The sequence below is a fragment of the Canis lupus genome, chromosome 20 (assembly GCF_011100685.1).
Source record: "Canis lupus familiaris isolate Mischka breed German Shepherd chromosome 20, alternate assembly UU_Cfam_GSD_1.0, whole genome shotgun sequence".
Taxonomy (NCBI): domain Eukaryota; kingdom Metazoa; phylum Chordata; class Mammalia; order Carnivora; family Canidae; genus Canis; species Canis lupus.
Genome location: NC_049241.1, coordinates 38,294,609 through 38,315,581, shown reverse-complemented (window position 1 = coordinate 38,315,581; position 20,973 = coordinate 38,294,609). Strand labels below are relative to the sequence as shown.

At 39.9% G+C, this 20,973-nt stretch overlaps 1 protein-coding gene across 1 annotated transcript; it reads right to left on the bottom strand.

The window, feature by feature from the left end:
* Positions 1–19,232: 19,232 nt before the first annotated feature.
* IQCF6 (IQ motif containing F6) lies at positions 19,233–19,933 on the bottom strand. The gene is made up of 2 exons (XM_038565278.1): positions 19,873–19,933; positions 19,233–19,661 (listed from the first exon to the last, which is right to left on the bottom strand). The coding sequence occupies exons 1-2, from the start codon at positions 19,915–19,917 to the stop codon at positions 19,293–19,295; spliced, it is 414 nt and encodes a 137-aa protein (XP_038421206.1). The 5' UTR covers positions 19,918–19,933; the 3' UTR covers positions 19,233–19,292.
* Positions 19,934–20,973: the final 1,040 nt, after the last annotated feature.

Below are 20,973 nucleotides of genomic sequence, written 5' to 3'. Positions count from 1 at the left end.
CTACCCCCACCTCCTCGGGCCCCTTTCCAATAACTACCACCTCCTCACAGAGAGACCCATTGTTTGATTCTGATCACCACTTCTCTTTTTTTTTTTAATTTATTTATGATAGTCACACAGAGAGAGAGAGAGAGAGGCAGAGACACAGGCAGAGGGAGAAGCAGGCTCCATGCACCGGGAGCCCGACGTGGGACTCGATCCCGGGTCTCCAGGATCGCGCCCTGGGCCAAAGGCAAGTGCTAAACCACTGCGCCACCCAGGGATCCCTGTTCACCACTTCTATCTAGTTTCGCCTCTTCTCGAGTTTTATATCACTGGAATCATACTCAATGAAGTCATACTGTATGTACTCTTTTGTGTCTGACTTTTTTCTCTGGATTTGTTTTTTGGGATTGTTTTAGATTTTATGTATTTATTCATGAGAGACACAGAGAGGCAGAGACATAGACAGAGGGAGAAGCAGTCTCCCCACGGAGGGCCTAGGGGACTCGATTCCAGGACCCTGGGATCACGACCTGAGCCAAAGGCAGACGCTCAACCACTGAGCCACCCAGGTGTCCCCCTGGATCTGTTTATATGATTTATCCATGTTGCTGTAAGAATCAAATACTTGAATCTTTTCTATCACTGAGTAGTATTCCAGTGTACAAATATATTGTAATTCTGTTATCTGCTTTCCTATTGATATATATTAGATCATTTCCAATTTTTAAAGCTGTTATAAATACATCTACTATGAACACTTCTGAGCAACCCTTTTGCGGACACAGGTTTTCAGTTTTCTCTAGTAAATGCCTAAGAGTAGAAAGGCTGAGTCATAGAGTTAGTGTTTTTTAATCTTTATTAGAAATTTCCAAATGTTTTTTTTTCTCAAGTGATTGTGCCATTTTAAAGCAATATATGAGAATTCCAGGTGCTCTTTGCCACTTTACTGTAAACAAAAAATCCTTTTAACTGTAGTGGGTATGTAGTGGCATTTATTGTGCTTTATATTTGTGTTTCTCTGGTTATTAACTATACTGCGCATTTTCTCGTGTTCTTTTAGGCTATTCTGGTTCTTCTTTTTTGAAGTACTTCTTCAAATCTTTTGTCCATTTTTATTGGGTGATTTATTTTTTAATGTTGTTTTTTTTAGGAATTCTTTATATATCCTGGATGAGTTCTTTTTTGGATAAATGCATTGAGAATCTTTTCTCTATTCTGTAGCTTTGCTTTTAATTATCTTATTCCATTAATGAGCAAAGAAATTTTGCTGAAATACAATTTGTCAATTTCTTATAGTGCCTTAAAATTTTTTAGTATAGTTGATACAGAATGTTACATTAGTTTCAAGTGTACAACATAGTGACTCAACCTCTCTATATGTTATGCTATGCTCACCTCAATTATACCTTCCATATCATATGCAACCCTGTTATAGTACCATTGACTATATTCCCTACGCTGTGCCGTTTATTCCGTGACATGCATTCCACAACTGGAAGCCTGTATCTCCCACTCCCCTTCACCCATGTTGTCTCTTCCCCTGCCCACTTTCCCCTGGAATATGATCAGTACCTTTATGACCTGTCCAAGAAGTCTTTGCCCCAAGTTTGAACATTTTCTCCTGTGTTTTTTTTGTCTGTATTTTTTTAAAGAGGTGAAATTAACATAACATAAAACTATTTTAAAATTAGCAATTCAGTGGCATTTAGTACGTTCATAATGTTACATAATCAACACCTCTCTCTAGTTCCAAATCCCAAATAAAACCCTGAACCCATTAAGCAGTTACTCCCCATTCTTCCCTCTTCAGAGTCTGTGGCAAAACCACCAATCAATCTACTTTCTCTCTCTATTGATTTTCCTATTCTGGACATTGATATAAATAGAATCATGCGTATGTGATCCTGTGCATCCGGCCTCTTTCACTTAGCTGATGGTTTGATACTAGACCACTATCAGTTGTAAGGTTTGTAAATATTTTCTCCTATTCTGCAGGTTGTCTTTTTGCTTTCTTGATAATGTTCTCTGATGCACTAAAGCTTTCTTTTTTTTAAATTTTTATTTATTTATGATAGTTACAGAGAGAGAGAGGGAGGCAGAGACACAGGCAGAGGGAGAAGCAGGCTCCATGCACCGGGAGCCCGATGTGGGATTCGATCCCGGGTCTCCGGGATCACGCCCTGGGCCAAAGGCAGGCGCCAAACCGCTGCGCCACCCAGGGATCCCGCACTAAAGCTTTCAATTTTGATGAAGTAATTTATTTTCTCTTTTGTTGCTCATACTTTTGGTGTAATCTAAAAATCTATTGCCAAATCCAAGGTCATGAAGGTTTACCTCTGTCCTTTTCTAAGAGTTTTATGGCATTCACTCTTATATTTAGGTTATTGATCCATTTTGAATTAATTTTTATATACAGTGGTAGGAGCCCAACTTCATTTTTTGCCAATGGATATCAGTTATCCCAGCACTACATCTATCTGTATGCTGGTACTACACTGATTTTATTACTATAGTTTTGTAGTGAGTTTTGAAATTGGGAAATGTGAGTCTCCAATTTTGTTCTTTTTATCCCCCCTCAAGATTGTTTTGGCTATTCAGGATTTATTGCAATTCCATACAAATTTGAAGATCTGTTTTTTGTTTCTGTAGATAAGACCACTGGGATTTTCATAGAAATTGCGTTGGATTTGTAGACCACTTTGGGAATTATGGACATCATAACAAAATTATTAAGTCTCCCAATGTGTGAACATAGGATGTTTTTCTACTTATTCAGGTCCTTCTGTAATTTCTTTCAGCAGTTTTTTTTTTTTTTTTTTTGTAGTTTCCATATATGAGTCTTTCACCTCCCTGGGTAGATTTTTGTCTTAGATATATTATTCTTTTTGATACTATTGTGAATTGTGGAATTGTTTTCTTAATTTCATTTTGAGATTGTTCATTGCTGGTGTATAATAAAAACTGACTCTTGTGTGTTGGTCTTGTAACTGCCACTTGGGCAAATTCATCTCTTGTCTCTAGCAGTTTTTTAAAAAAGTCTTTGGGATGTACTTTTGTAGGATTATGTCACCTGTGAACAGAGACAGCTTTACTCTTTACTTTCCGATTTGGATGCTTTTATTTCTTTTTTTTTTTTCTTGCCTAATTGCTCTGGTTAGAACTTCTAGTGCAGTATTGAGCATTGGTGAAAAATGGGCATCCTTGTCTTGTTTCTAATCTTAGGGACAAAGGTGTCAGTCTTTTACCGCTGGGTAGGATGTTAGCAGGAGGTTTTTCCTAATTGTCCTTTATCATGTTGAGGATCTTACATTCCTTGTTTTCTGGATATTTTTATCTTGAAAGGATATTGGATTTGATCAAAAGCTTTCACTGCATCAATGGAGATGATCATACGATTTTCCCCCTTTGTTCTATTCATGTGTTGTATTACATGGAATAATTTTTTTTTAAAGATTTTATTTATTTGTTCATGAGAGACACGGAGAGAGAGAGAGGCAGAGACACAGGCAGAGGGAGAACCAGGCTCCATGCAGGGAGCCCGACGTGGGACTCGATCCTGGGTCTCCAGGATCACGCCCTGGGCTGAAAGCGGCGCTAAACCGCTGAGCCACTGGGGCTGCCCACACGGAATAGTTTTTGTATGTTGAACTACCCTTAAATTCTGGGGCGCACTTGGTCATTGTGTACAATCTTTTTTAACATGCTTTTGGATCTGCTTTACTAGTATTTTGTTGAGGATTTTTGCATCTATATTCATAAGGGATATTGAACTGTAGTTTTCTTCTCTTGTGATACTTGCCTGGCTTTGGTATAAGGATAATACTGGCCTCATAGAATGAGTCAGGTGGTGTTCTCTCCTCTTCTATTTTCTGGAAGAGTTTGAGAAAGGTTGGTGTTAATTCTTTTAAAAAAAATATTTTTATTTATTCATGAGAGACACAGAGAGAGAGGCAGAGACACAAGCAGAGGGAGAAGCAGGCTCCATGCAGGGAACCTGATGTGGGACTCAATCTCGGGTCTCCAGGATCCTGCCCTGGGCCGAAGTCAGGCACTAAACTGCCGAGCCACCCAGGGATCCCAGTGTTAATTCTTTAAATGTGTAGTAGAATTCACCAGTAAAGCCATCTGATCCTGAACTTTATTGTTGGGAGATTTTTGATTACTGATTTAATCTTTTATCAATCTATTCAGATTTTCTATTTTTTCTTGGATCAATTTTGATAATTTGTGTACTTCTATGAATTGGTCCATTTTATCTGTGTTATCCAATTGGTTGAAATATAGTTCATAGTATTCTCTTATAATTCTTTTTAAAGCCACCTTATTGAGGCATGATTGATGTATAGAAAGCTGTACATATTTAATGTATACAATATGATTAATTTTGAGATAAGCATATACCCATGAGATCATCACCAAAATCAAGACCATAAACTTATCCATCAGCTCCAAAATCTTCCTTCCATTTTCTTTATTTCTTTATTAAATTAATTTTTTTTCTTTTGTGGTAAGAGTACTTGACAAAAAAAAATCTCTTCTTAGCTAATTTTTAAGTATAAAATACAGTATTGCTAATTATAGGCTCTATGTTGTACTGTACATCTCTGGAATTTACTCATTTGCATAACTGAAACTCTGTACCCTTTGGCTGACACCTTTCTGTTTCCTTCTCCTCCCAGCCCTGGTAATCATTATTCTATTCTCTTTCAGTTTGACTATTTTAGATTTCTCATAAAAGTGGGATCATGTAGTGTTTGTCCTACTGGATCTGGCTTATTTCTCTTAGCATAATGCCCTCCAGGTTTATTCATATTGTTGCAAGTGACAGGATTTCCTTCCTTTTTATGCTAATAATATTCCAGTGTGAGTGTGTGATATGATGTAGATCACATTTTCTTTCTTTTCCTTAATCGAAGTATAAATAACATAGTGTTATATTACTTTCAGGTGTCCAATATAAAGATTCAACAATTCTATCTTTTCTAACCCCCCAACAATGATTCAGCAATTCTATACAATACTCCGTGCTCATCATGATAAGTGTACTCTTAATCTCTTTTATCTATTTCACCCACCACCACCTCCCATTTTCCCTCTGACAACCACCAGTTTGTTCTCTCTATTTAAAAGTCAGGTTTGTAGTTTGTCTGTCTCTTTTTTTCTTTGTTTTTTTTTTCTTTGTTTCTTAAATTCCACACATGAGTGAAATCCTATGGTACTTGTCTTTCTCTGACTGACTCGTTTCACTTAGTATAACATCCCTTAAGTCCAATCATGATGTTGCAAATGGCAATATCTCATTCTTTTTTTCATGGTTGAGCAATATTCCATTGTGCAGATATACACATCTTCTTTATCCATTTATCTATTGATGAACACTAGAGTTGCTTCTGTATTCTGGCTATTATAAATAATGCTACAACAAACATACAAGTGCGTATATTTTTTTGGATTAGTGTTTTCATATTTGGGTAAATACTTAGTAGGGAATTACTGTATCATATGGTAATTCTATTTTTAATTTTTTTTAGGAACCCGCATACTGTTTTCCACAGTGTCTATACAAATTTACATTCCCACCAACAATGTGTGAAGGTTCCTTCTCCCCTTCCTTGCCAGCACTTATTTCTTATTTTTAATCTAGCCATTCTGACAGGTGTGAGATGATATCTCATTGTGGTTTTGATTTGCATTTCCCTGATGATGAGTGATGTTGAACACATTTTCATCTACCTATTGGCCATTTGTATGTCTTCTCTGTTGAAATGTCTATTAAAGTCCTTTGTTAAAAAAAAAAGTCCTTTGTTTTTGTACTTATTTGTTGCTGTGTCTTCATCTAAAAGTTTTATTGTATCAGCTTTTACATTTTAGTCTTTAATCCATTTTGAGGTAATTTTTATATATGGTATGAGATAAAGGTCTCATACCATTCTGTGTGGATATCTAGTTTTCCCATCACCACTTATTGAAAAGACAGTCTTTTCTGCATTGTGTATTCTTGGCACCCTTGTCAAAAACCAGTTGATCATATAGGTGTGGGTTTATTTCTGAGATTCCTATTCAGTTCTGTTGACTTAAATGTCTGTTATTATGTCAGTACAATTGTGTTTTGATTACTGCAGCTTTGTAATATAGTCTGTAATCAGAGAGTATGATAGCTCCAGCTTTGTCCTTCTTGCTCAAAATTGCTTTGGCTATTTGGGATCTTTTGTGGCTCCAAATGAATTTTAGGATTGTTTTTGCTATTTCTGTAAAAAAAAAAAAAAAAAGCCATTAGTGTTTTGCTAAGGATTAAGTTGAATCTGTAGATCGCTTTGGGTCATAAGGACATTTTGACAATATTAATTCTTCTAATCCATTAACATGGGATATTCTTCTGTTAATTTATGTGTTTAATTTATCTCATCAATGTTTTATAGTTTTAAGTGTACATGTCTTTCACCTCTTTGGTTAAGTTTATGACAAGATAGTTTTTTCTTTTTGATGTTGTTATAAATGGGATTGTTCTCCTAATTTCCTTTTCAGATAGATCATTGTTAGTGTATAATATTATTAGTGTAAAAAATACTGGCCTGATTTTTAAAAAAGATTTATTTATTTACGCGAGAGAGAGAGAGCATGACCAGGGGAGGGGCAGATGGAGGAGAGAGAAAATCTCATGCAGACTCCCTGCTGAGCACAGAGCCCAATGTGGAGCTTGATCCCACAATCCTGAGGTCATGACCTGAGCTGAAATCAAGAGTTGGATGCTCAACCCACTAAGCCACCCAGGTGCCCCCCCCTTTTGAAAGTTTATTTAGAAATGCAACTGATTTTTGTTTGTTGATTTTGTATACTGCGACTTTACTGAAAGAGTTTATTAGTTCTACAAGGTCGTATGTGTATGTGTGTGTGTGTGCACATGGAGTCTTTTGAGTTTTTAATGTATATGATCATGTCATCTGTAAACAGATAATTTTATTTTTTCCTTTTGGATTTATCATGACCTGAGCCAAAAGCAGATACTTAACCAGCTGAGCCACCCAGGTGCCCTGAGGAGTTTTTTTATATTCATCAAGAATACTGGCCTGAATGTTTTTTTCCTTGTGTTTTTGACCTTTGTATCAGGGTAATGTTGGCCTCATGAAACAAATTTGTGAGAGTTTAGGATTGTTATTAATTTTTATTTAAATGTTGGTAGACTCCACCCATGAAGCTATCTGGTTCTGGACTTTTATTTTTGGAGTGTTTTTGATTGCTGCTTTAGCCACCCTGTTTGTACAGGCCATTTTTTGGTTCAGTCTTGATAGATTTTATGTTTCTAGAATTTTTTCATTTCTTGTGTGTTGTCCAATTTGTTAGCATGTAAATTTTCATAATAGTCCTTTATGATTCCATTTCTATAGCACCATTTGTAAAGTATCCTCTTTTACCCATAATTTTATTTATTTGAATTAATTTTTTTCTTAATTATTCTAGCTAAGGATTTGTTGATTTTGTTTATCTTAAAAAAAAACAAGATTTAGTTTCATCAATTTTTACATTGTTTTTCTATTCTCTGTTTCATTTATTTCTACTTTAACATATTTTCTTCCTTCTACTAATTATGGGTTTAGTTTATTCTTTTTCTAGTTCCTTGGGTTATAAAGTTGGGTTGTTTGAGATCCTCTATTTTAGGTAGACATTATTGCTATAACTTTTCTTCTTATAACTGCTTTTGCTACATCTCATAAAATATACGGTATGTGATGTTTTTCACTTTTGTTTGTCTCTTAATATATTTTCTAACTTCTTTTTTAATTTCTTTTTTGGTCCAATGGTTAAGAGTTCATTGTTTAATTTCCATGTGTTGGTGAATTTTCCCCTTTTCTTTCTGTTGTTGATTTCTATTTTCATTGCACTGTGATTGGAAAAGATACTTGGAATGAGTTCAGTCTTCTTCAGTTCATTAAGATTTGTTTTGTGACCTAGCATATGATCTATCCTGGAGAATATTCAGTGTGCATTTTAGGAGAATGAATATGCTGCTGCCATTGAAGGGAATGTTTTGCATATGCCTATTATATCCATTTGGTCTGTAGCGTTGTTCAGTTCTGCTCTTTCTTTATTGATTTTCTGTCTGGATGATTTATCTATTACTGAGAATGGGGTATTAACATCTACTACTTTATTGTGTTGGTGTGTGTGGGTCCACTATCAGGGGTGTGAGCAGAGCTCCGGCCAGGTCCACTGGTGGGTGGGACTGCTATGGGTCTGTGACAGCAAGCCCACCACTGGGGTATAATTCTTTATCTTTAGAGTCAGTAGTAATGGACTCATTTTCTTTTTTAAAATTTTAGTTATATATATATTTTTTTTTCTCTTGATAAGTCTAGCTAATAGTTTGTCAATTTTAATCTTCTCAAAGAACCACTTTTTGTTTTATTGATTCTATTATTTTCCTATTCTGTTTCATTTATCTCCACTCTTATCTTTATTATTTTCTTCCTTCTGCTATCTTTGGGTTTAGTTTTTTCTTTTTCTTTTTTTTTTTAAGATTTTATTTATTTATTCATGAGAGGTCTCTCATGAATAAATAAATAAAGAGAGAGGCAGAGACACAGGCAGAGGGAGAAGCAGGCTCCATGCAGGGAGCCTTACATGGGACTCAATGCCGTGTCTCCAGGATCACACCCTGGGCTGCAGGCGGCGCTAAACCACTGCGCCACCAGGACTGCCTAAGTTTTTTCTGTTTTTTGTCCTTTTGTTTTTTCTGTTTCTTGTCCTACAAGATGTAAAATTAGGTTATTTATTTATTTTTTAAAGTTAGGTTGTTTAATTTGAGATATTTCTTTTTAATATAGACATTTTATAACAGTAATAGTGTGACCATTGGAGCTTTTTCATTACTATCTGGATGGAATTGATCTTTCCATTCTTTTACTTTCAATTCTTCTGTCTTCAAATCTAAAGTGAGTCTCTTATAGATAGCATATAGATGGATCATGTTTTTTGAAATCCATTCTTCCAATATCTGCCTTATAATTGTAGAATTTAATCCATTTACATTTACTGATGAGGAATAATTTACATTTCCTTGTTATGCGTTTTCTGCATCTCTTATACTCTTCTTACTCTCATTTCTTCCATTGTTTTCTTTTGTATTTAATTGATTTTTGTGTATGTACTATTTTGATTTCCTTCTCCTTTGTTTTTATGTATTTTTAAAAATATTTTATTTATTTGAGAGAGAGAACATAAGCACAAGAAGTGAAGGGGCAAGAGAGAGGAAAAAGCAGACTCCCTGCTGAGCAGGGAGCCTCACGACCTGGGGCTCGATGCTAGGACCCTGGGATCATGACCTGAGCCAAAGGCAGACATTTAACCAACCGAGCCACCCAGGTGCCCCATTTTTTGGTGTTTTCTTAAAAAAATATATTTTTTAAATTTTTATTTATTTATTTATGATAGTCACAGAGAGAGAGAGAGAGAGAGAGAGAGAGAGGCAGAGACACAGGCAGAGGGAGAAGCAGGCTCCATGCACCGGGAGCCTGATGTGGGATTCGATCCCGGGTCTCCGGGATCGCGCCCTGGGCCAAAGGCAGGCGCCAAACCGCTGCGCCACCCAGGGATCCCTTAAAAAGATATTTTCTTAATGGTTATGAAGAAATGGCTATTAACATCCTAAATTTATAACAATCTACTTTGTTTTTTAAAAAGATTTATTGATTGATTGATTCATTCATTCATTCATGAGAGACACAGACTGAGAGAGAGAAAGGCAGAGACACAGGCAGAAGGAGAGGCTCCTCGCAGGGAACCTAATGAGAGACTTGATCCTGGATCCCAGGATCATGACCTGAGCCAAAGGCAGGCACCCAACCACTGAGCCACCCAGGTGCCCCTATAGCAATTTAACTTGAATTGATAGCAACTTAGCTTTAGTAACATACAAATATTATGTCCAGAAAGCTCCATTCCCCCAAAGTTGTTATTGCCACAAATTTTATCTTTATGCATTGTGTTCATTTACATAAATGTATTATCTTTCATACGTTTGTCTTTTAAATAATATAGGAAATAAAAAGAAGAGCTACAAATTTTTAAAAAGGCCCACACAATAATACTAGCTTTTATTTTTAAGTGTGTAGTTACTTTTACTGGAGTTCTTTATATCTTGGTATGGTTTTAAGATACTGTCTAGTGTCCTTTCATTTCAATCTGAAATACAACCTTTAGATTTCTTATAGGAGAGTCTATTTGTGACGCACACTTTCAGCTTTCTGGGAATGTCTTAATTTCTCCTTCATTCCTAAATATGGAATTTTTGGTTGACAGATTTTTCTTTTAGCCCTTTAAAACTATCATCCCACTCCTTCTAGTCTCCCTGGTTTGTTTGTTTCTTTCTTTCTTTTCTTATTTTTACAATTTTATTTATTTATTTATTTATTTATTTATTTATTTATTTATTAATGAGAGACACAGAAAAAGAGGCAGAGACATAAGCAGAGGGAGAAGCAGGCTCCCTGCAGGAAGTCCAGTGCAGGACTCAATCCCTGGACCTGGGATCATGCCCTGAGCTGAAGGCCAATGCTCAACCACTGAGCCACCCAGGTGTCCCTGGTCTCCCTGGTTTCTGATGAGAAATCTACAATTTTATTAATTTTATTTTATGCTCTTATGCAAGATGAATTTTTCTTTTGCTAATTTTAAGATCCTCTTTTTTCTTTGGCCTTAGACAATTTAATTATAAAGTGTCTCAGTGTGGGTTTCTTTATGTTTATTCTTCTTGGAGTACCATTGAACTAGGATATTTAGATTATTGTATTTTATTAAATTTGGGAAGTTTTCAGCCATTGTGTCTTCATATTCTGTCTGCCCCCCTTTTCTCTCTCCTCTTAATCTGGGATTCCCATTACGAATGTTTTAGTACTTTTGATGATGGCTCATTCTCTTAAGCTCTATTCATTTTTCTCCATTCTCTTTTTACTTCTCTTCAGATTGGATAATTTTGACTGGCCTATCTTCAAGTTCACTGATTCTTTCTTCTGCCTGCTGAAATCTGCTGTTGAAACCCTCTTGTAGTTTTCATTTTTGTTACTGTATATTTCAACTCCAGAATTTCTGTTGGGTTCCTTTTTATAATTTCTGTTTCTTTGTCAATATTCCCTATTTGTTCACACATTGTTGTCCTAGTTTCTGTTATCTCTTTGTCCATGGTGTCCTATAGCTCTTTGAGAATATTTAAGATAGTTGATTTAGAGTCTTTGTCTGGGAGGTTCAATGTCTGTGCTTCCTCAGGGACAATTTCTATTCATTTTTCCTGTGAATGGGTCATACTTTCCTGTTTCTGTGCATGTTTTATAACTTTTTCATTGAAAACTAGACATTTTGATTATAATGTGGTAACTCTGGAAATCAGAATCTTCTCTCTCTCCAAGTTGTCTTTTTGTGGCTTATAGTGGGCTATAGTTGTTTGGTTAGTGACTTTTCTAAATTATTATTTTGGGTCTGTGTTCTTTTTAATATATGGTCTCTAAAGTCTGTCTTCCTTTAACTATGTTCAGCTAGTGATCTATTAGAAAATTTCTTGAATGCCAGGAGAGAGAAGAAACAAAGATAGGAAAAAGAACTCTCCTGTTTTTTTGCAAATCTTTCTGCACCGGACACTCCTCCAACACTTAGCCATGCCATTTAGAACTCTGTCTTAGCCTTCACTTCCAGCTTGCACTTAGCTTAGAGATCAGAGAGACATGAAAGCTTCAGGTCTTTGCAGGTATTTTCTGAGCATATGTCTTGCCCTGGTCAAGAACACAGCTTTTTAAATCTCCCAGTATACACAAGCACTTTGAATGTCCTAATCTCTGAAATAAACTATCCCCTGATTTTCCTGTGAGGCTTTTAGCACTCTCCTGTATGCCTAAACTATAATCTTTCCCCCCAAGCAGCTGAAGTTGTTCATTTGCCTTACATTGTTACAGGAATGCTTACTGCTTTTCCACCCCAAATGAGCTCTGAAATAGGCAAACCAAAAGCAATTGCATTGCATTCATCTTCATAATACCTGGACATATTAGACCAGCAAACACAATTCTATGGGAATATGGTCTGCTCTGCTCTGGAATCAGTAACCATGTCTCACACTGAGGATGTGGACTGCCATCTTCAAGACAGCCCTCATTCTGAAGACAGGGGAATAGAACAATGGCAAGTAAAAATTCCACAAAATCTTCCTACTGGTTTTAAACTGTATTTTTCTTTGGGGTGCTTGGGAGGCTCTGTCGGTTAAGGATCTGACACTTGATCTCAGCTCAGTTCCTGATCTCAGGGTTATGAGTTCAAGCCTTGTGTTGGGCTCCATGGCATGGAACATACTTTTAAAAAAAGTTAATTAATTGCCTTTTTCCTATACTCAGCATTCATTTGGTTGCTGTAAACTTTTGACTATTTTTCCAGAGTGCTGATAAAGTTGGTTGTAATAGTTTTTGTTTGATTTTTTTATGTTTCTGTGGAGAAATGGGCTCCTGGAGCTACCTGCTTTATCATTTTCACTGATATTGCTCCACTCCTGCTTTTTTTTCTAGAAACTACACTTTTAGCTCATACATTTGGGACTTAGATCTTTGTTGAATTAAGTTTTGCATGTGATATGAGATAGGAATCAATATTAGCTTTAATCCTTATAGATATTCAGTTGTTCCAGCACTGTTTGTTGAAAAAACTCTACTTTCCTCACTGAATTATATTGGCATTCACAGGGTGCCACTATAATTGGTCAACTAATTACAAAATTAGTTGACCATAAATAGGCGGGACTATTCTTGGATTCAATTTTGTCTCATTGATTTCTATTTTTTACCTTACTAAACACCACACTGTCTTAATTACTGTAGCTTTATAGTAAATCTTGAGGTCAGGTCAGGTAAGTCCTTCAGTTTTATTTTATATTTTTTAAGATTGTCTTGGCTGTACTAGGTCCTTTGCATTTCAACATAGGTTTTAGAATAAGCTTTTTGAGTTTTACAAAAACAATATGGAATTTTATTTGGAATTGCATTGAATATATAGATCAATTTGTGGGAAACTATAATCTTAACAATATTGTCATTAAGTTCATGAATATGGCATATCTTTTCATTTATTTCAGTCTTCTTTAATTTCTCTCAGCAATGTGTACTTTTCAGTGTAGGAGTCTTCTATTTATGTTGTTTGATTTTTTTTTAAAGATTTTATTTATTCATGAGAGACTCAGAGAGAGAGAGGCAGAGATATAGGCAGAGGGAAAAGCAGGCTCCCCTCTGGGAGCTCCATGTGGGACTCCATCCCAGGACTCCAGGATCATGCCTTGAGCTGAAGATAAATGCTCAACCACTGAGCCACCCAGGCACCCCAGGCATTTTATTTTTTGTAAGATTTTATTTATTTATTTGAAAGAGAGAGAGAGAAAGAGAACAAGTGGGGGGGGGGAAGGGCAGAGGGAGAGGGACAGAGACAAGCAGACTCTGTTGAGCATGGAGCCTGATAACTGGCCCAGTCTCTGGACTCTGAGATCATGATCTGAGCCGAAGTCAGATGCTTAACCAACTGAGACATCCAGGTGCCCCTGCATTTGATTTTTTGGATATTATTGGAAATGCTTATTTAATTTCAGTTTGCAGTTTGTTGTTAGATACAACTTACTTGGGCAGCCCAGGTGGCTCAGCGGTTTGGCTCCGCCTTCAGCCCAGGGTGTGATCCTGGAGACCCGGGATCGAGTCCCATGTCGGGCTCCTTGCATGGAGCCTGCTTCACCCTCTGCCTGTGTCTGTGCCTCTCTCTCTGTGTGTGTCTCTCATGAATAAATAAATAAAATCTTAAAAAAAAGATACAACTTACTTTTTTACTGTGGTAAAATATACATGACATAAAATTTGCCATCTTAACTGTTTTTAAGAGTACATTTCTATGGCATTAAATACATTACATTGTTACATAACCATCACCACCATCTTCTCCATCTGACTCTGTACTCAGTAAACACTAACTTCCTATTCCCTCCTCCCCTTACCCCTGGCAAACACCATTCTACTTTCTGTCTCTATGAATTTGACTACTCTAGAAGTTTCATATAAGAAGAATCATAGTGTTTGTTCTTTTGTGGCTGACTTATTTCATTTGGCCTTATGTCCTCAGGGTCATTCGTATTGTAAAATATGTCAGAATGTCCTTCTTTTTGAAGGTGGAATAACATTCTATATGTGCTACATTTTGATTATGCATTTATCTATCAATGGACACTTTTGGTTCTTGTGGATATGTTGCTATGACCATGTGTGCCAAGTATCTGTTGAATTTCTTCTTTCACTTCTTTCGGGTATATATCCAGAATTGGACTTGTTGGGTCAGATGGTAATTCTATTTTTAATATTTTGAGAATTGTCATACCATTTTTCTACAACAGCTGTACCATTTTGCATTCCCACTAGCAATGTACAAGTGTTCCAATTTCTCCACATCCTTGCCAACATTTGTTATTTTGTTTTTTTGTTGTTCGTTTTTTTAATGAAAATCATCTTAATGGTAATGAAGTGATATGTCATTTTGATTTGCATTTCCCTAATAACTAGTGATGTTGCACATCTTTTCATGTGCCTGTTGGCCATGAAAGTATATCTTCTTTGGACAATTTATTTTTGCATATTGACACTGTATCCCATGACTGTTCTAAACTCATATATTCAAGTAGTTTGGGGGGTAGATTCTTTTTTTTGGGGGGGGGTAGATTCTTTATGACTTTTCTATGTACATAATCAGGCTGTTTAAAAATGCAGACAGCATTTAGTACTTTTGTTCTAATCATTTTGCCTTTTATTTTTTATTAATAGACTTTCATTTTAGAGCAGTTTTAGGTATATGGGAAAATTGAGCAGAAAATAGAGTGCCCATGGGCTCCCTGTTCCCCATCCTGCTGCATACAGTTCAACTTATTGTTAACATCTCGCATTAATATGGTACATTTATTACAAATGGCAAACTGATATATATTATTATTAACTAAGGTCCATAATTTACATTAGAGGTCACTTTGTGTATGTAGTTCTATGATTTTTGTCAAATACATAATTTCGTGTATCTTCATTTATAATATCATACAGAATAGTTTAAATACCATAAAATTCTGTTTTTCGCCTATTCATCCCTCATTCCTCCCACCAAACACCTGCCAACCATTTACTCTCTATATAGTTTGCCTTTTCCAGAGCGTCATATAGTTGGAATCATGTAATCGGTAGCCTTTCCAGACCACTTTAACTTCACAGTATGCATTTAGGTTTCCTCCATGTCTTTTTCATGGCTTGAGAGGTCATTTCTTTTTGTCACTAAATATTCCATTGTGGTGTGGATGTACTGCAATAAGTTTACCAGTTTACCCATTGGAAGGACTTCTTGGTTGCTTTCAATTTTTGGCAATTATGAATACAACTGCTGTAAACATTTATATGCAGGATTTGTGTAGACATGTTTTCCAACTCACTTGAGTAAATTGGAAGAAGCTCAATTGCTGGATCATATGGGGAGCCTAGTTTAGTTTTGTATTAAACTGCCAAACTGTTTTCCAAAGTGGCTCTGCCATTTTGCATTCCCACCAGCACTGAATGAGCATTCCTGTTGCTCCACATCTCAGCATTTGGTGCTGTCAGTGTTTCTTTTTTGTTTTGGTTTGGGTTTTGTTTTTTAAAGATGTTATTTATTCATGAGAGACACACAGAGAGAGAGAGAGAGGGGCAGAGATACAGGCAGAGGGAGAAGCAGGCTCCATGCAGGGAGCCCAACGTGGGACTCGATCCCAGGTTTCCAGGCTCACACCCTGGGTTGAAGGCAGTGCTAAACCTCTGAGCCACCTGGGCTGCCCATTGTCAGTGTTTCTTAATAGATATATACGGTTATTTCATTTTTAATTTTCAATTCTCTAATAACATATGATGGTGCACATCTTTTCATAAGCTAATTTGCCATCTGTACATCTTTTCAGGTGAAATATCTGCTCAGCAGGTCTTTTCTTAATTTTTTAATGAGTTGTTCATTTTCTTATTGTTGAGCTGTCAGGGTCCTTTGTATTTTTAGATAACAAATCTTTATCAGATGTGTCTGCAAATACTTTCTTCCAGTTTGTGTGGCTTGTGTTCTCATTCTCTCAACTGTGTCTTTTGCAGAACAGAAGTTTTTATTTTAATGAAGTCCAACTTGTCAGTTATTTCTTTCATGGCTTTAAGAGTATTATACTTCTGTGATATAGTTTGAGTTAATTTTTATGAAGGGTGTAAGGTCTGTATCTAGCTTCACTTGTTTTTTGCATGTGGATATCCAGTTTTTTCAATATCATTCATTGAAAAAAACTTTCTCCATAAGTTTGACTTTGCTCCTTTTTCTAAGTTCAGTTGATTATATTTGTGTGGGTCTATTTCTGGTCTCTCTCTTCTGTTCCATTGATCTATTTGTCTGTTCTTTCAACAATACCACACTGTCTTGATTGCTGTAGTGTTACTGTAGAGCTTCAAATTGCGCAGTGCCATCTCATTTTGGGCTTGCCATGTGGGACAGAGAGAAGCAAAAGACAAGGTAGGATGGAAACCCTGAATAGTGGGATCAGAACTGAGGTTGGAGATGTATCAAGTGAGGAGCTTAAGAGGGTGGGGTGGGCTTAAGAGGGAGCAAGTGGGCACTTGCTCAACTATCTTCTTAGGGGCCCAGTATGCTGGGCCAGTCTGAGGGTCAATATATTTCTTTGTTGGGGATCCCTGGGTGGCGCAGCGGTTTAGCACCTGCCTTTGGCCCAGGGCGCGATCCTGGAGACCCGGGATCGAATCCCACATCGGGCTCCCGGTGCATGGAGCCTGTTTCTCCCTCTGCCTGTGTCTCTGCCTCTCTCTCTCTCTCTCTCTGTGACTATCATATTTAAATATATATATATATATATATATATTTGTTGATCAGGCCTAGGTCACATATCTCTTGGGGACACAATGTCTCCTGGAGGAGGATCAAGGATGGGGATACAGAGTGCCCCAGAGTGCCCTCATGCCCACTCCTGCCCCAAGACTGCAAGCATCCTCCCTCCCTGCACCTCCCCTACCTCTCACCATCCTCACTTCTACTGTTTCAGTGTATTCTCAGGGAGAGTTACTTCTGTAGCTCAATTCTCAATGACAGTGAGGAAGAGAAGGGAGGGTTTGTGAGGGTCTGAGGGGTCTGCCTCTGAAAGCCCCACCTGCAGCCTCACCTCTGCTGAGGACGTATAGGTGGCTCCACCTATCCAGGCCAACTCTAGCTACAGATCTGACTGCTAAAGGGGATCCTCTCTGTGGACTCCCATCCTATGTCTCCTTCACTTCCTCTGTCTGGGGCCCAACACCCACAGGTCCAGACCACATCCAGGTCACAAGATCCCCTGGCCATCAGAGGGGAACCCAAGACCTTGGATGAGCCTTCTTGGGCTGGCCCCTAAGTCTCCATTGCTCACACAGGAATAGTGCCATATTCCTGGGGTCCTGTCACCAGGGACAAGAGGCCGTACCTGTTTTACCGCAAAAGCCTCTCCCTGTCCCAACCCCCAGCTACCTGTGTTTTCCTGCTTTCAAAAGTTTTTCACCAAAGTGGCTCTCCCTCTGAATCCCTGTTTTAACTTTGCATTTTTAGCTCATCACAGAGTGGAAAGCCTTAATTATCTTGAGCCTGGCAAGCAGTTTGGGATTCTGCATCAATATCCCCAGGTGGGATCACATGAACCCAGTGGCCACTTTATTACCTAACTCTAGTTTCCAAATCATGGCTGCACATTGAATTCCAATGTCCAGGCCTCTCCCCAGACCAGTTAAAGCAGAATCTCTGGGTGGGCCCAGGCATTGGTATGTTTTGTGTCTCAGAGGATTCCAGGGGTGGCACCTGCAGGGATGTTCATGCAGGATTCCATCATGTTCAGCATGTAGACCTAACTAGTCTACCACTCACTCTTGCAAGGCAGGCAGGCGAGAGCTGTGTCCAAAGCTCCTGAAGGGGCTCCTTTGGAAGAGCAAGGTACCTGGGTGCATCATTGCCACCTTCAGCTACTGAAGGTGATGGGTGTCAGACTAATCTCTGGTTCTCCATGCCTGCCACAGCTGTTCTGGAGACACCTTTCCCTGAGCCACACACAACACACACTGCTGAGGGAAAGAAAAGCCTTACATAGCTGCAAGGCCCATGAGGACCTCTGACTTCTGTACCTCTCTCCAACTGGTCCTCCCACCCCTCTGGCAAGGCCACCTATCGCAGACCCCTAAGGAAGGTCATGTGCCTCAGGCTTCTGGGAGGCAGGTTGGGAGACAAACATCTGAGGGACCTTGAGCACCAAAGCAGAGGCTGTGAGAGACTGGTACACAGAAGGCTGAGCCCAGATGCTGAGTTAACAGGAGACTCCGCCAGCAAGGGCCCATCGGCCCTCTTTGAGGCCAGCCTTGCAGAGGGTATGGCAGTCTGTAGGGGGATTGGGGCAAATACAGGTCCCAGTCTTGAGAGGATGCCAGAACAGCTGCTTCTAAGGATGCAGTAAGATTTAGAGGTTGTATCCCCAAACCAAAGACTTCCGTGGCATAAGGACAGCCCTTCCCCTTGCCCACCCCTAGGCTCCCTCCACTTGTTTCCTCAGCCCCACCTCTCTGGGCTTTCTGTCCCCTCCCCCACTGAGCCTGATTCTCCCAGGAAGTAGCCAGCAGAGAGGAGGGAAGCCTTGTCTCAGCCCCTAGGGCTAAAGCAGCAGGCACAGCTGCTGCTCCTCAGCTCCTGCCCTGGCCTTCCCCCAGGGGCTGGCTCTGGCTGACTATCCCCCAAGTGAGGCACAGTGCCTGGCCTACTGTTGCTCAGTGGGGTGCCCTGTCCTCCTGGCTCCCTGCCAAGTGCTGCACTGGCCCTGAGGGTCCTGCCCAGCACGGGGCGGTGGAATCCTGGCCTTCCCAGCTGGCTCTAGCTTCAGCCTGACTCTCTGGTGTCCTACCTTAAATGGAGAAGCCTGAGGAGGGGTACAGAAAAATAAAGCCCAGTACCTAACCTTGCTTGTGGAGAGAGCTGGGACCAGGCTGGCTGAGGTGTCAGAGCCTATCCTGGGCCCTGGAGTCTCTTTTGGGGGCAGGATGGCTCAGGTTTGCAGTAGGTGCAACGGCCTAGGGTGGCGTGCCCTGGGATGGGCTCTAGACCATTACCGAGGGACTGATCCCTCTTTTTTTTTTTTTTTTTTTGATCCCTCTTTTATGGGTCTAATTTCCAAAGGGCAAGACTGTGGTCAGTAAGTGTTTTTATTGGAAGAGAGATCCAGTCTCCTTGGCTCTGCTAGCGCCCTAGGTCAAGAGGATTTCGATGTCAAGCTCCAGCCGGCTGGCTTTGACCTCATAGCGGCCCCGGATCAGGCCCCGGGTCTGGCTGGTATGCCAGCGCCAGTGAGACTGGATGATGCAGGCCGCTTGGCGTGCCTGGAGGAACCGTCTGCGGGCCTGCCACATTCGAACCTGTGCCTGCACCTTCACCACTGCCCACTCCTGGCAGGTGTAGAGTCTTAGTGCCAGGCGCCGTCTCTGCTCCAGCATCTTGGCCTGCATCGACCTCCACCAGCACTGGATGACCCAGGCCCTGAGAGCTGCGTGCAGTAACGTCCGGCGCACCGTGTTGCCACGCCACCAAGACTGAATCTTTATGGCTGCCTTCTCTAACTGATCAGGGGAGGGAAGAACACGGAGATGCTCAGTGGGGTACCCTCTCCTTGCTGTCCCTGTCTGTGGGGCTGGGAAGAAAGGGAGCCTGGGACAAGTGGCCCTGCCCTCTCATTTCCAGGCCCATCCATCTTATTTCCAGTCTCCCGCTCCTCTGTCGTCACTGCTCAGTATCCGCCGGGCAGACCCCTCCCGTGGGGGCCTTACTCACATTTTGTGTGTCCATGGCCCTGGTCTTCAGAGTCCACTCCTCCATCAGGCCACCTGAGTCTGGAGCCCCGCCCTCAACTGTTAGTCACCCCCCATGAGACTCCGCCCATCTGCACACAAGTCTCCCCCTCAGCAGGTCCCATCATACGCATTTTTCCCACATCTCTCTCCTCTCTTCTCTTGCTCGTATCTCCTTACAGATTGGCCAGTCCCCTCACTTGTTGATTCCTGTCCTTTTGGGGGGCCTGCCATCATCTCTTGCTTGCAGCATATTTCTCAGACCTAACTAGCATCTTAAGTCTTGCTCTTTCTACATCTTCTAGTCACTTCTTTCTGCTCCTGCTGGTGGCAGCAAAGAGAGATTCACACAACTTTCCTTCAACTGAGGGGCTCTCCTTTAGGGATACCAATAGCCAGTTTGGATTTCCAGAAGTTTCTGTGTCAGAGCCATGGGAGGGCCCCCAGGCACTGCGTTCATGGGCTAGTATGATTTCATGTAAGATTTGTGGAAGCAAGATCTTTTAGCTGCAATAGAAGGCCTCTGTCTCCCTGTCTCTGACTCTCTGTTGCCCATCTAAAGGGTGGTGTGGAACAGGCCACAGCCTCTTCTGGGCTATCACTAAGGAGCAGCAGAGTTAGGAGATGCATACTTAGTTTGGGTTAAATGAGGCAGATTTCTGTGGTTCACAGTCACCCCTGGGAATAGATCCATCCTCGCTGGCCATCCCACTAGAGATGGCTTCCGGGAATGCTCCTCCCAGTTCCTGTGTCATGGTGTGAAGATGCGAGGACACCAGCTGCTTTGGTGATATGAACATGTCCTACAGCGCCTGGCACCAGAAGTAGGTGGGCGGGGGAGGAAGAGGGGGGTTTGAAAAGTACGGAGACAAAAGCTGGTCTGTAAAGAGTTCTTCCTGTTATCAGACACATAAAACCATAAACGGATGATTCTCTTCTCACTGACGCCTGGGGAAAACTGAAGTTCTGTCTTGTCAAGAATATATTCGATAATACAGTGAGACAATTATAAACATACCATCCTTTTTTCTTATTTTGGGGTGAATTTTTTGAAGGAGAATTGATCACAATCTCTGGTTTCAGG

What these genes read in the sequence shown, in the direction of transcription:
- IQCF6 (XM_038565278.1), bottom strand. Translation starts at nt 19,917, where the DNA reads ATGGAGGAGTGGACTCTGAAGACCAGGGCCATGGACACACAAAAT. An exon ending in GGGCCATGGACACACAAAAT is followed by an intron (nt 19,662 to 19,872) that starts GTGAGTAAGGCC and finishes TCCCCTGATCAG; the next exon opens with TTAGAGAAGGCAGCCATAAA.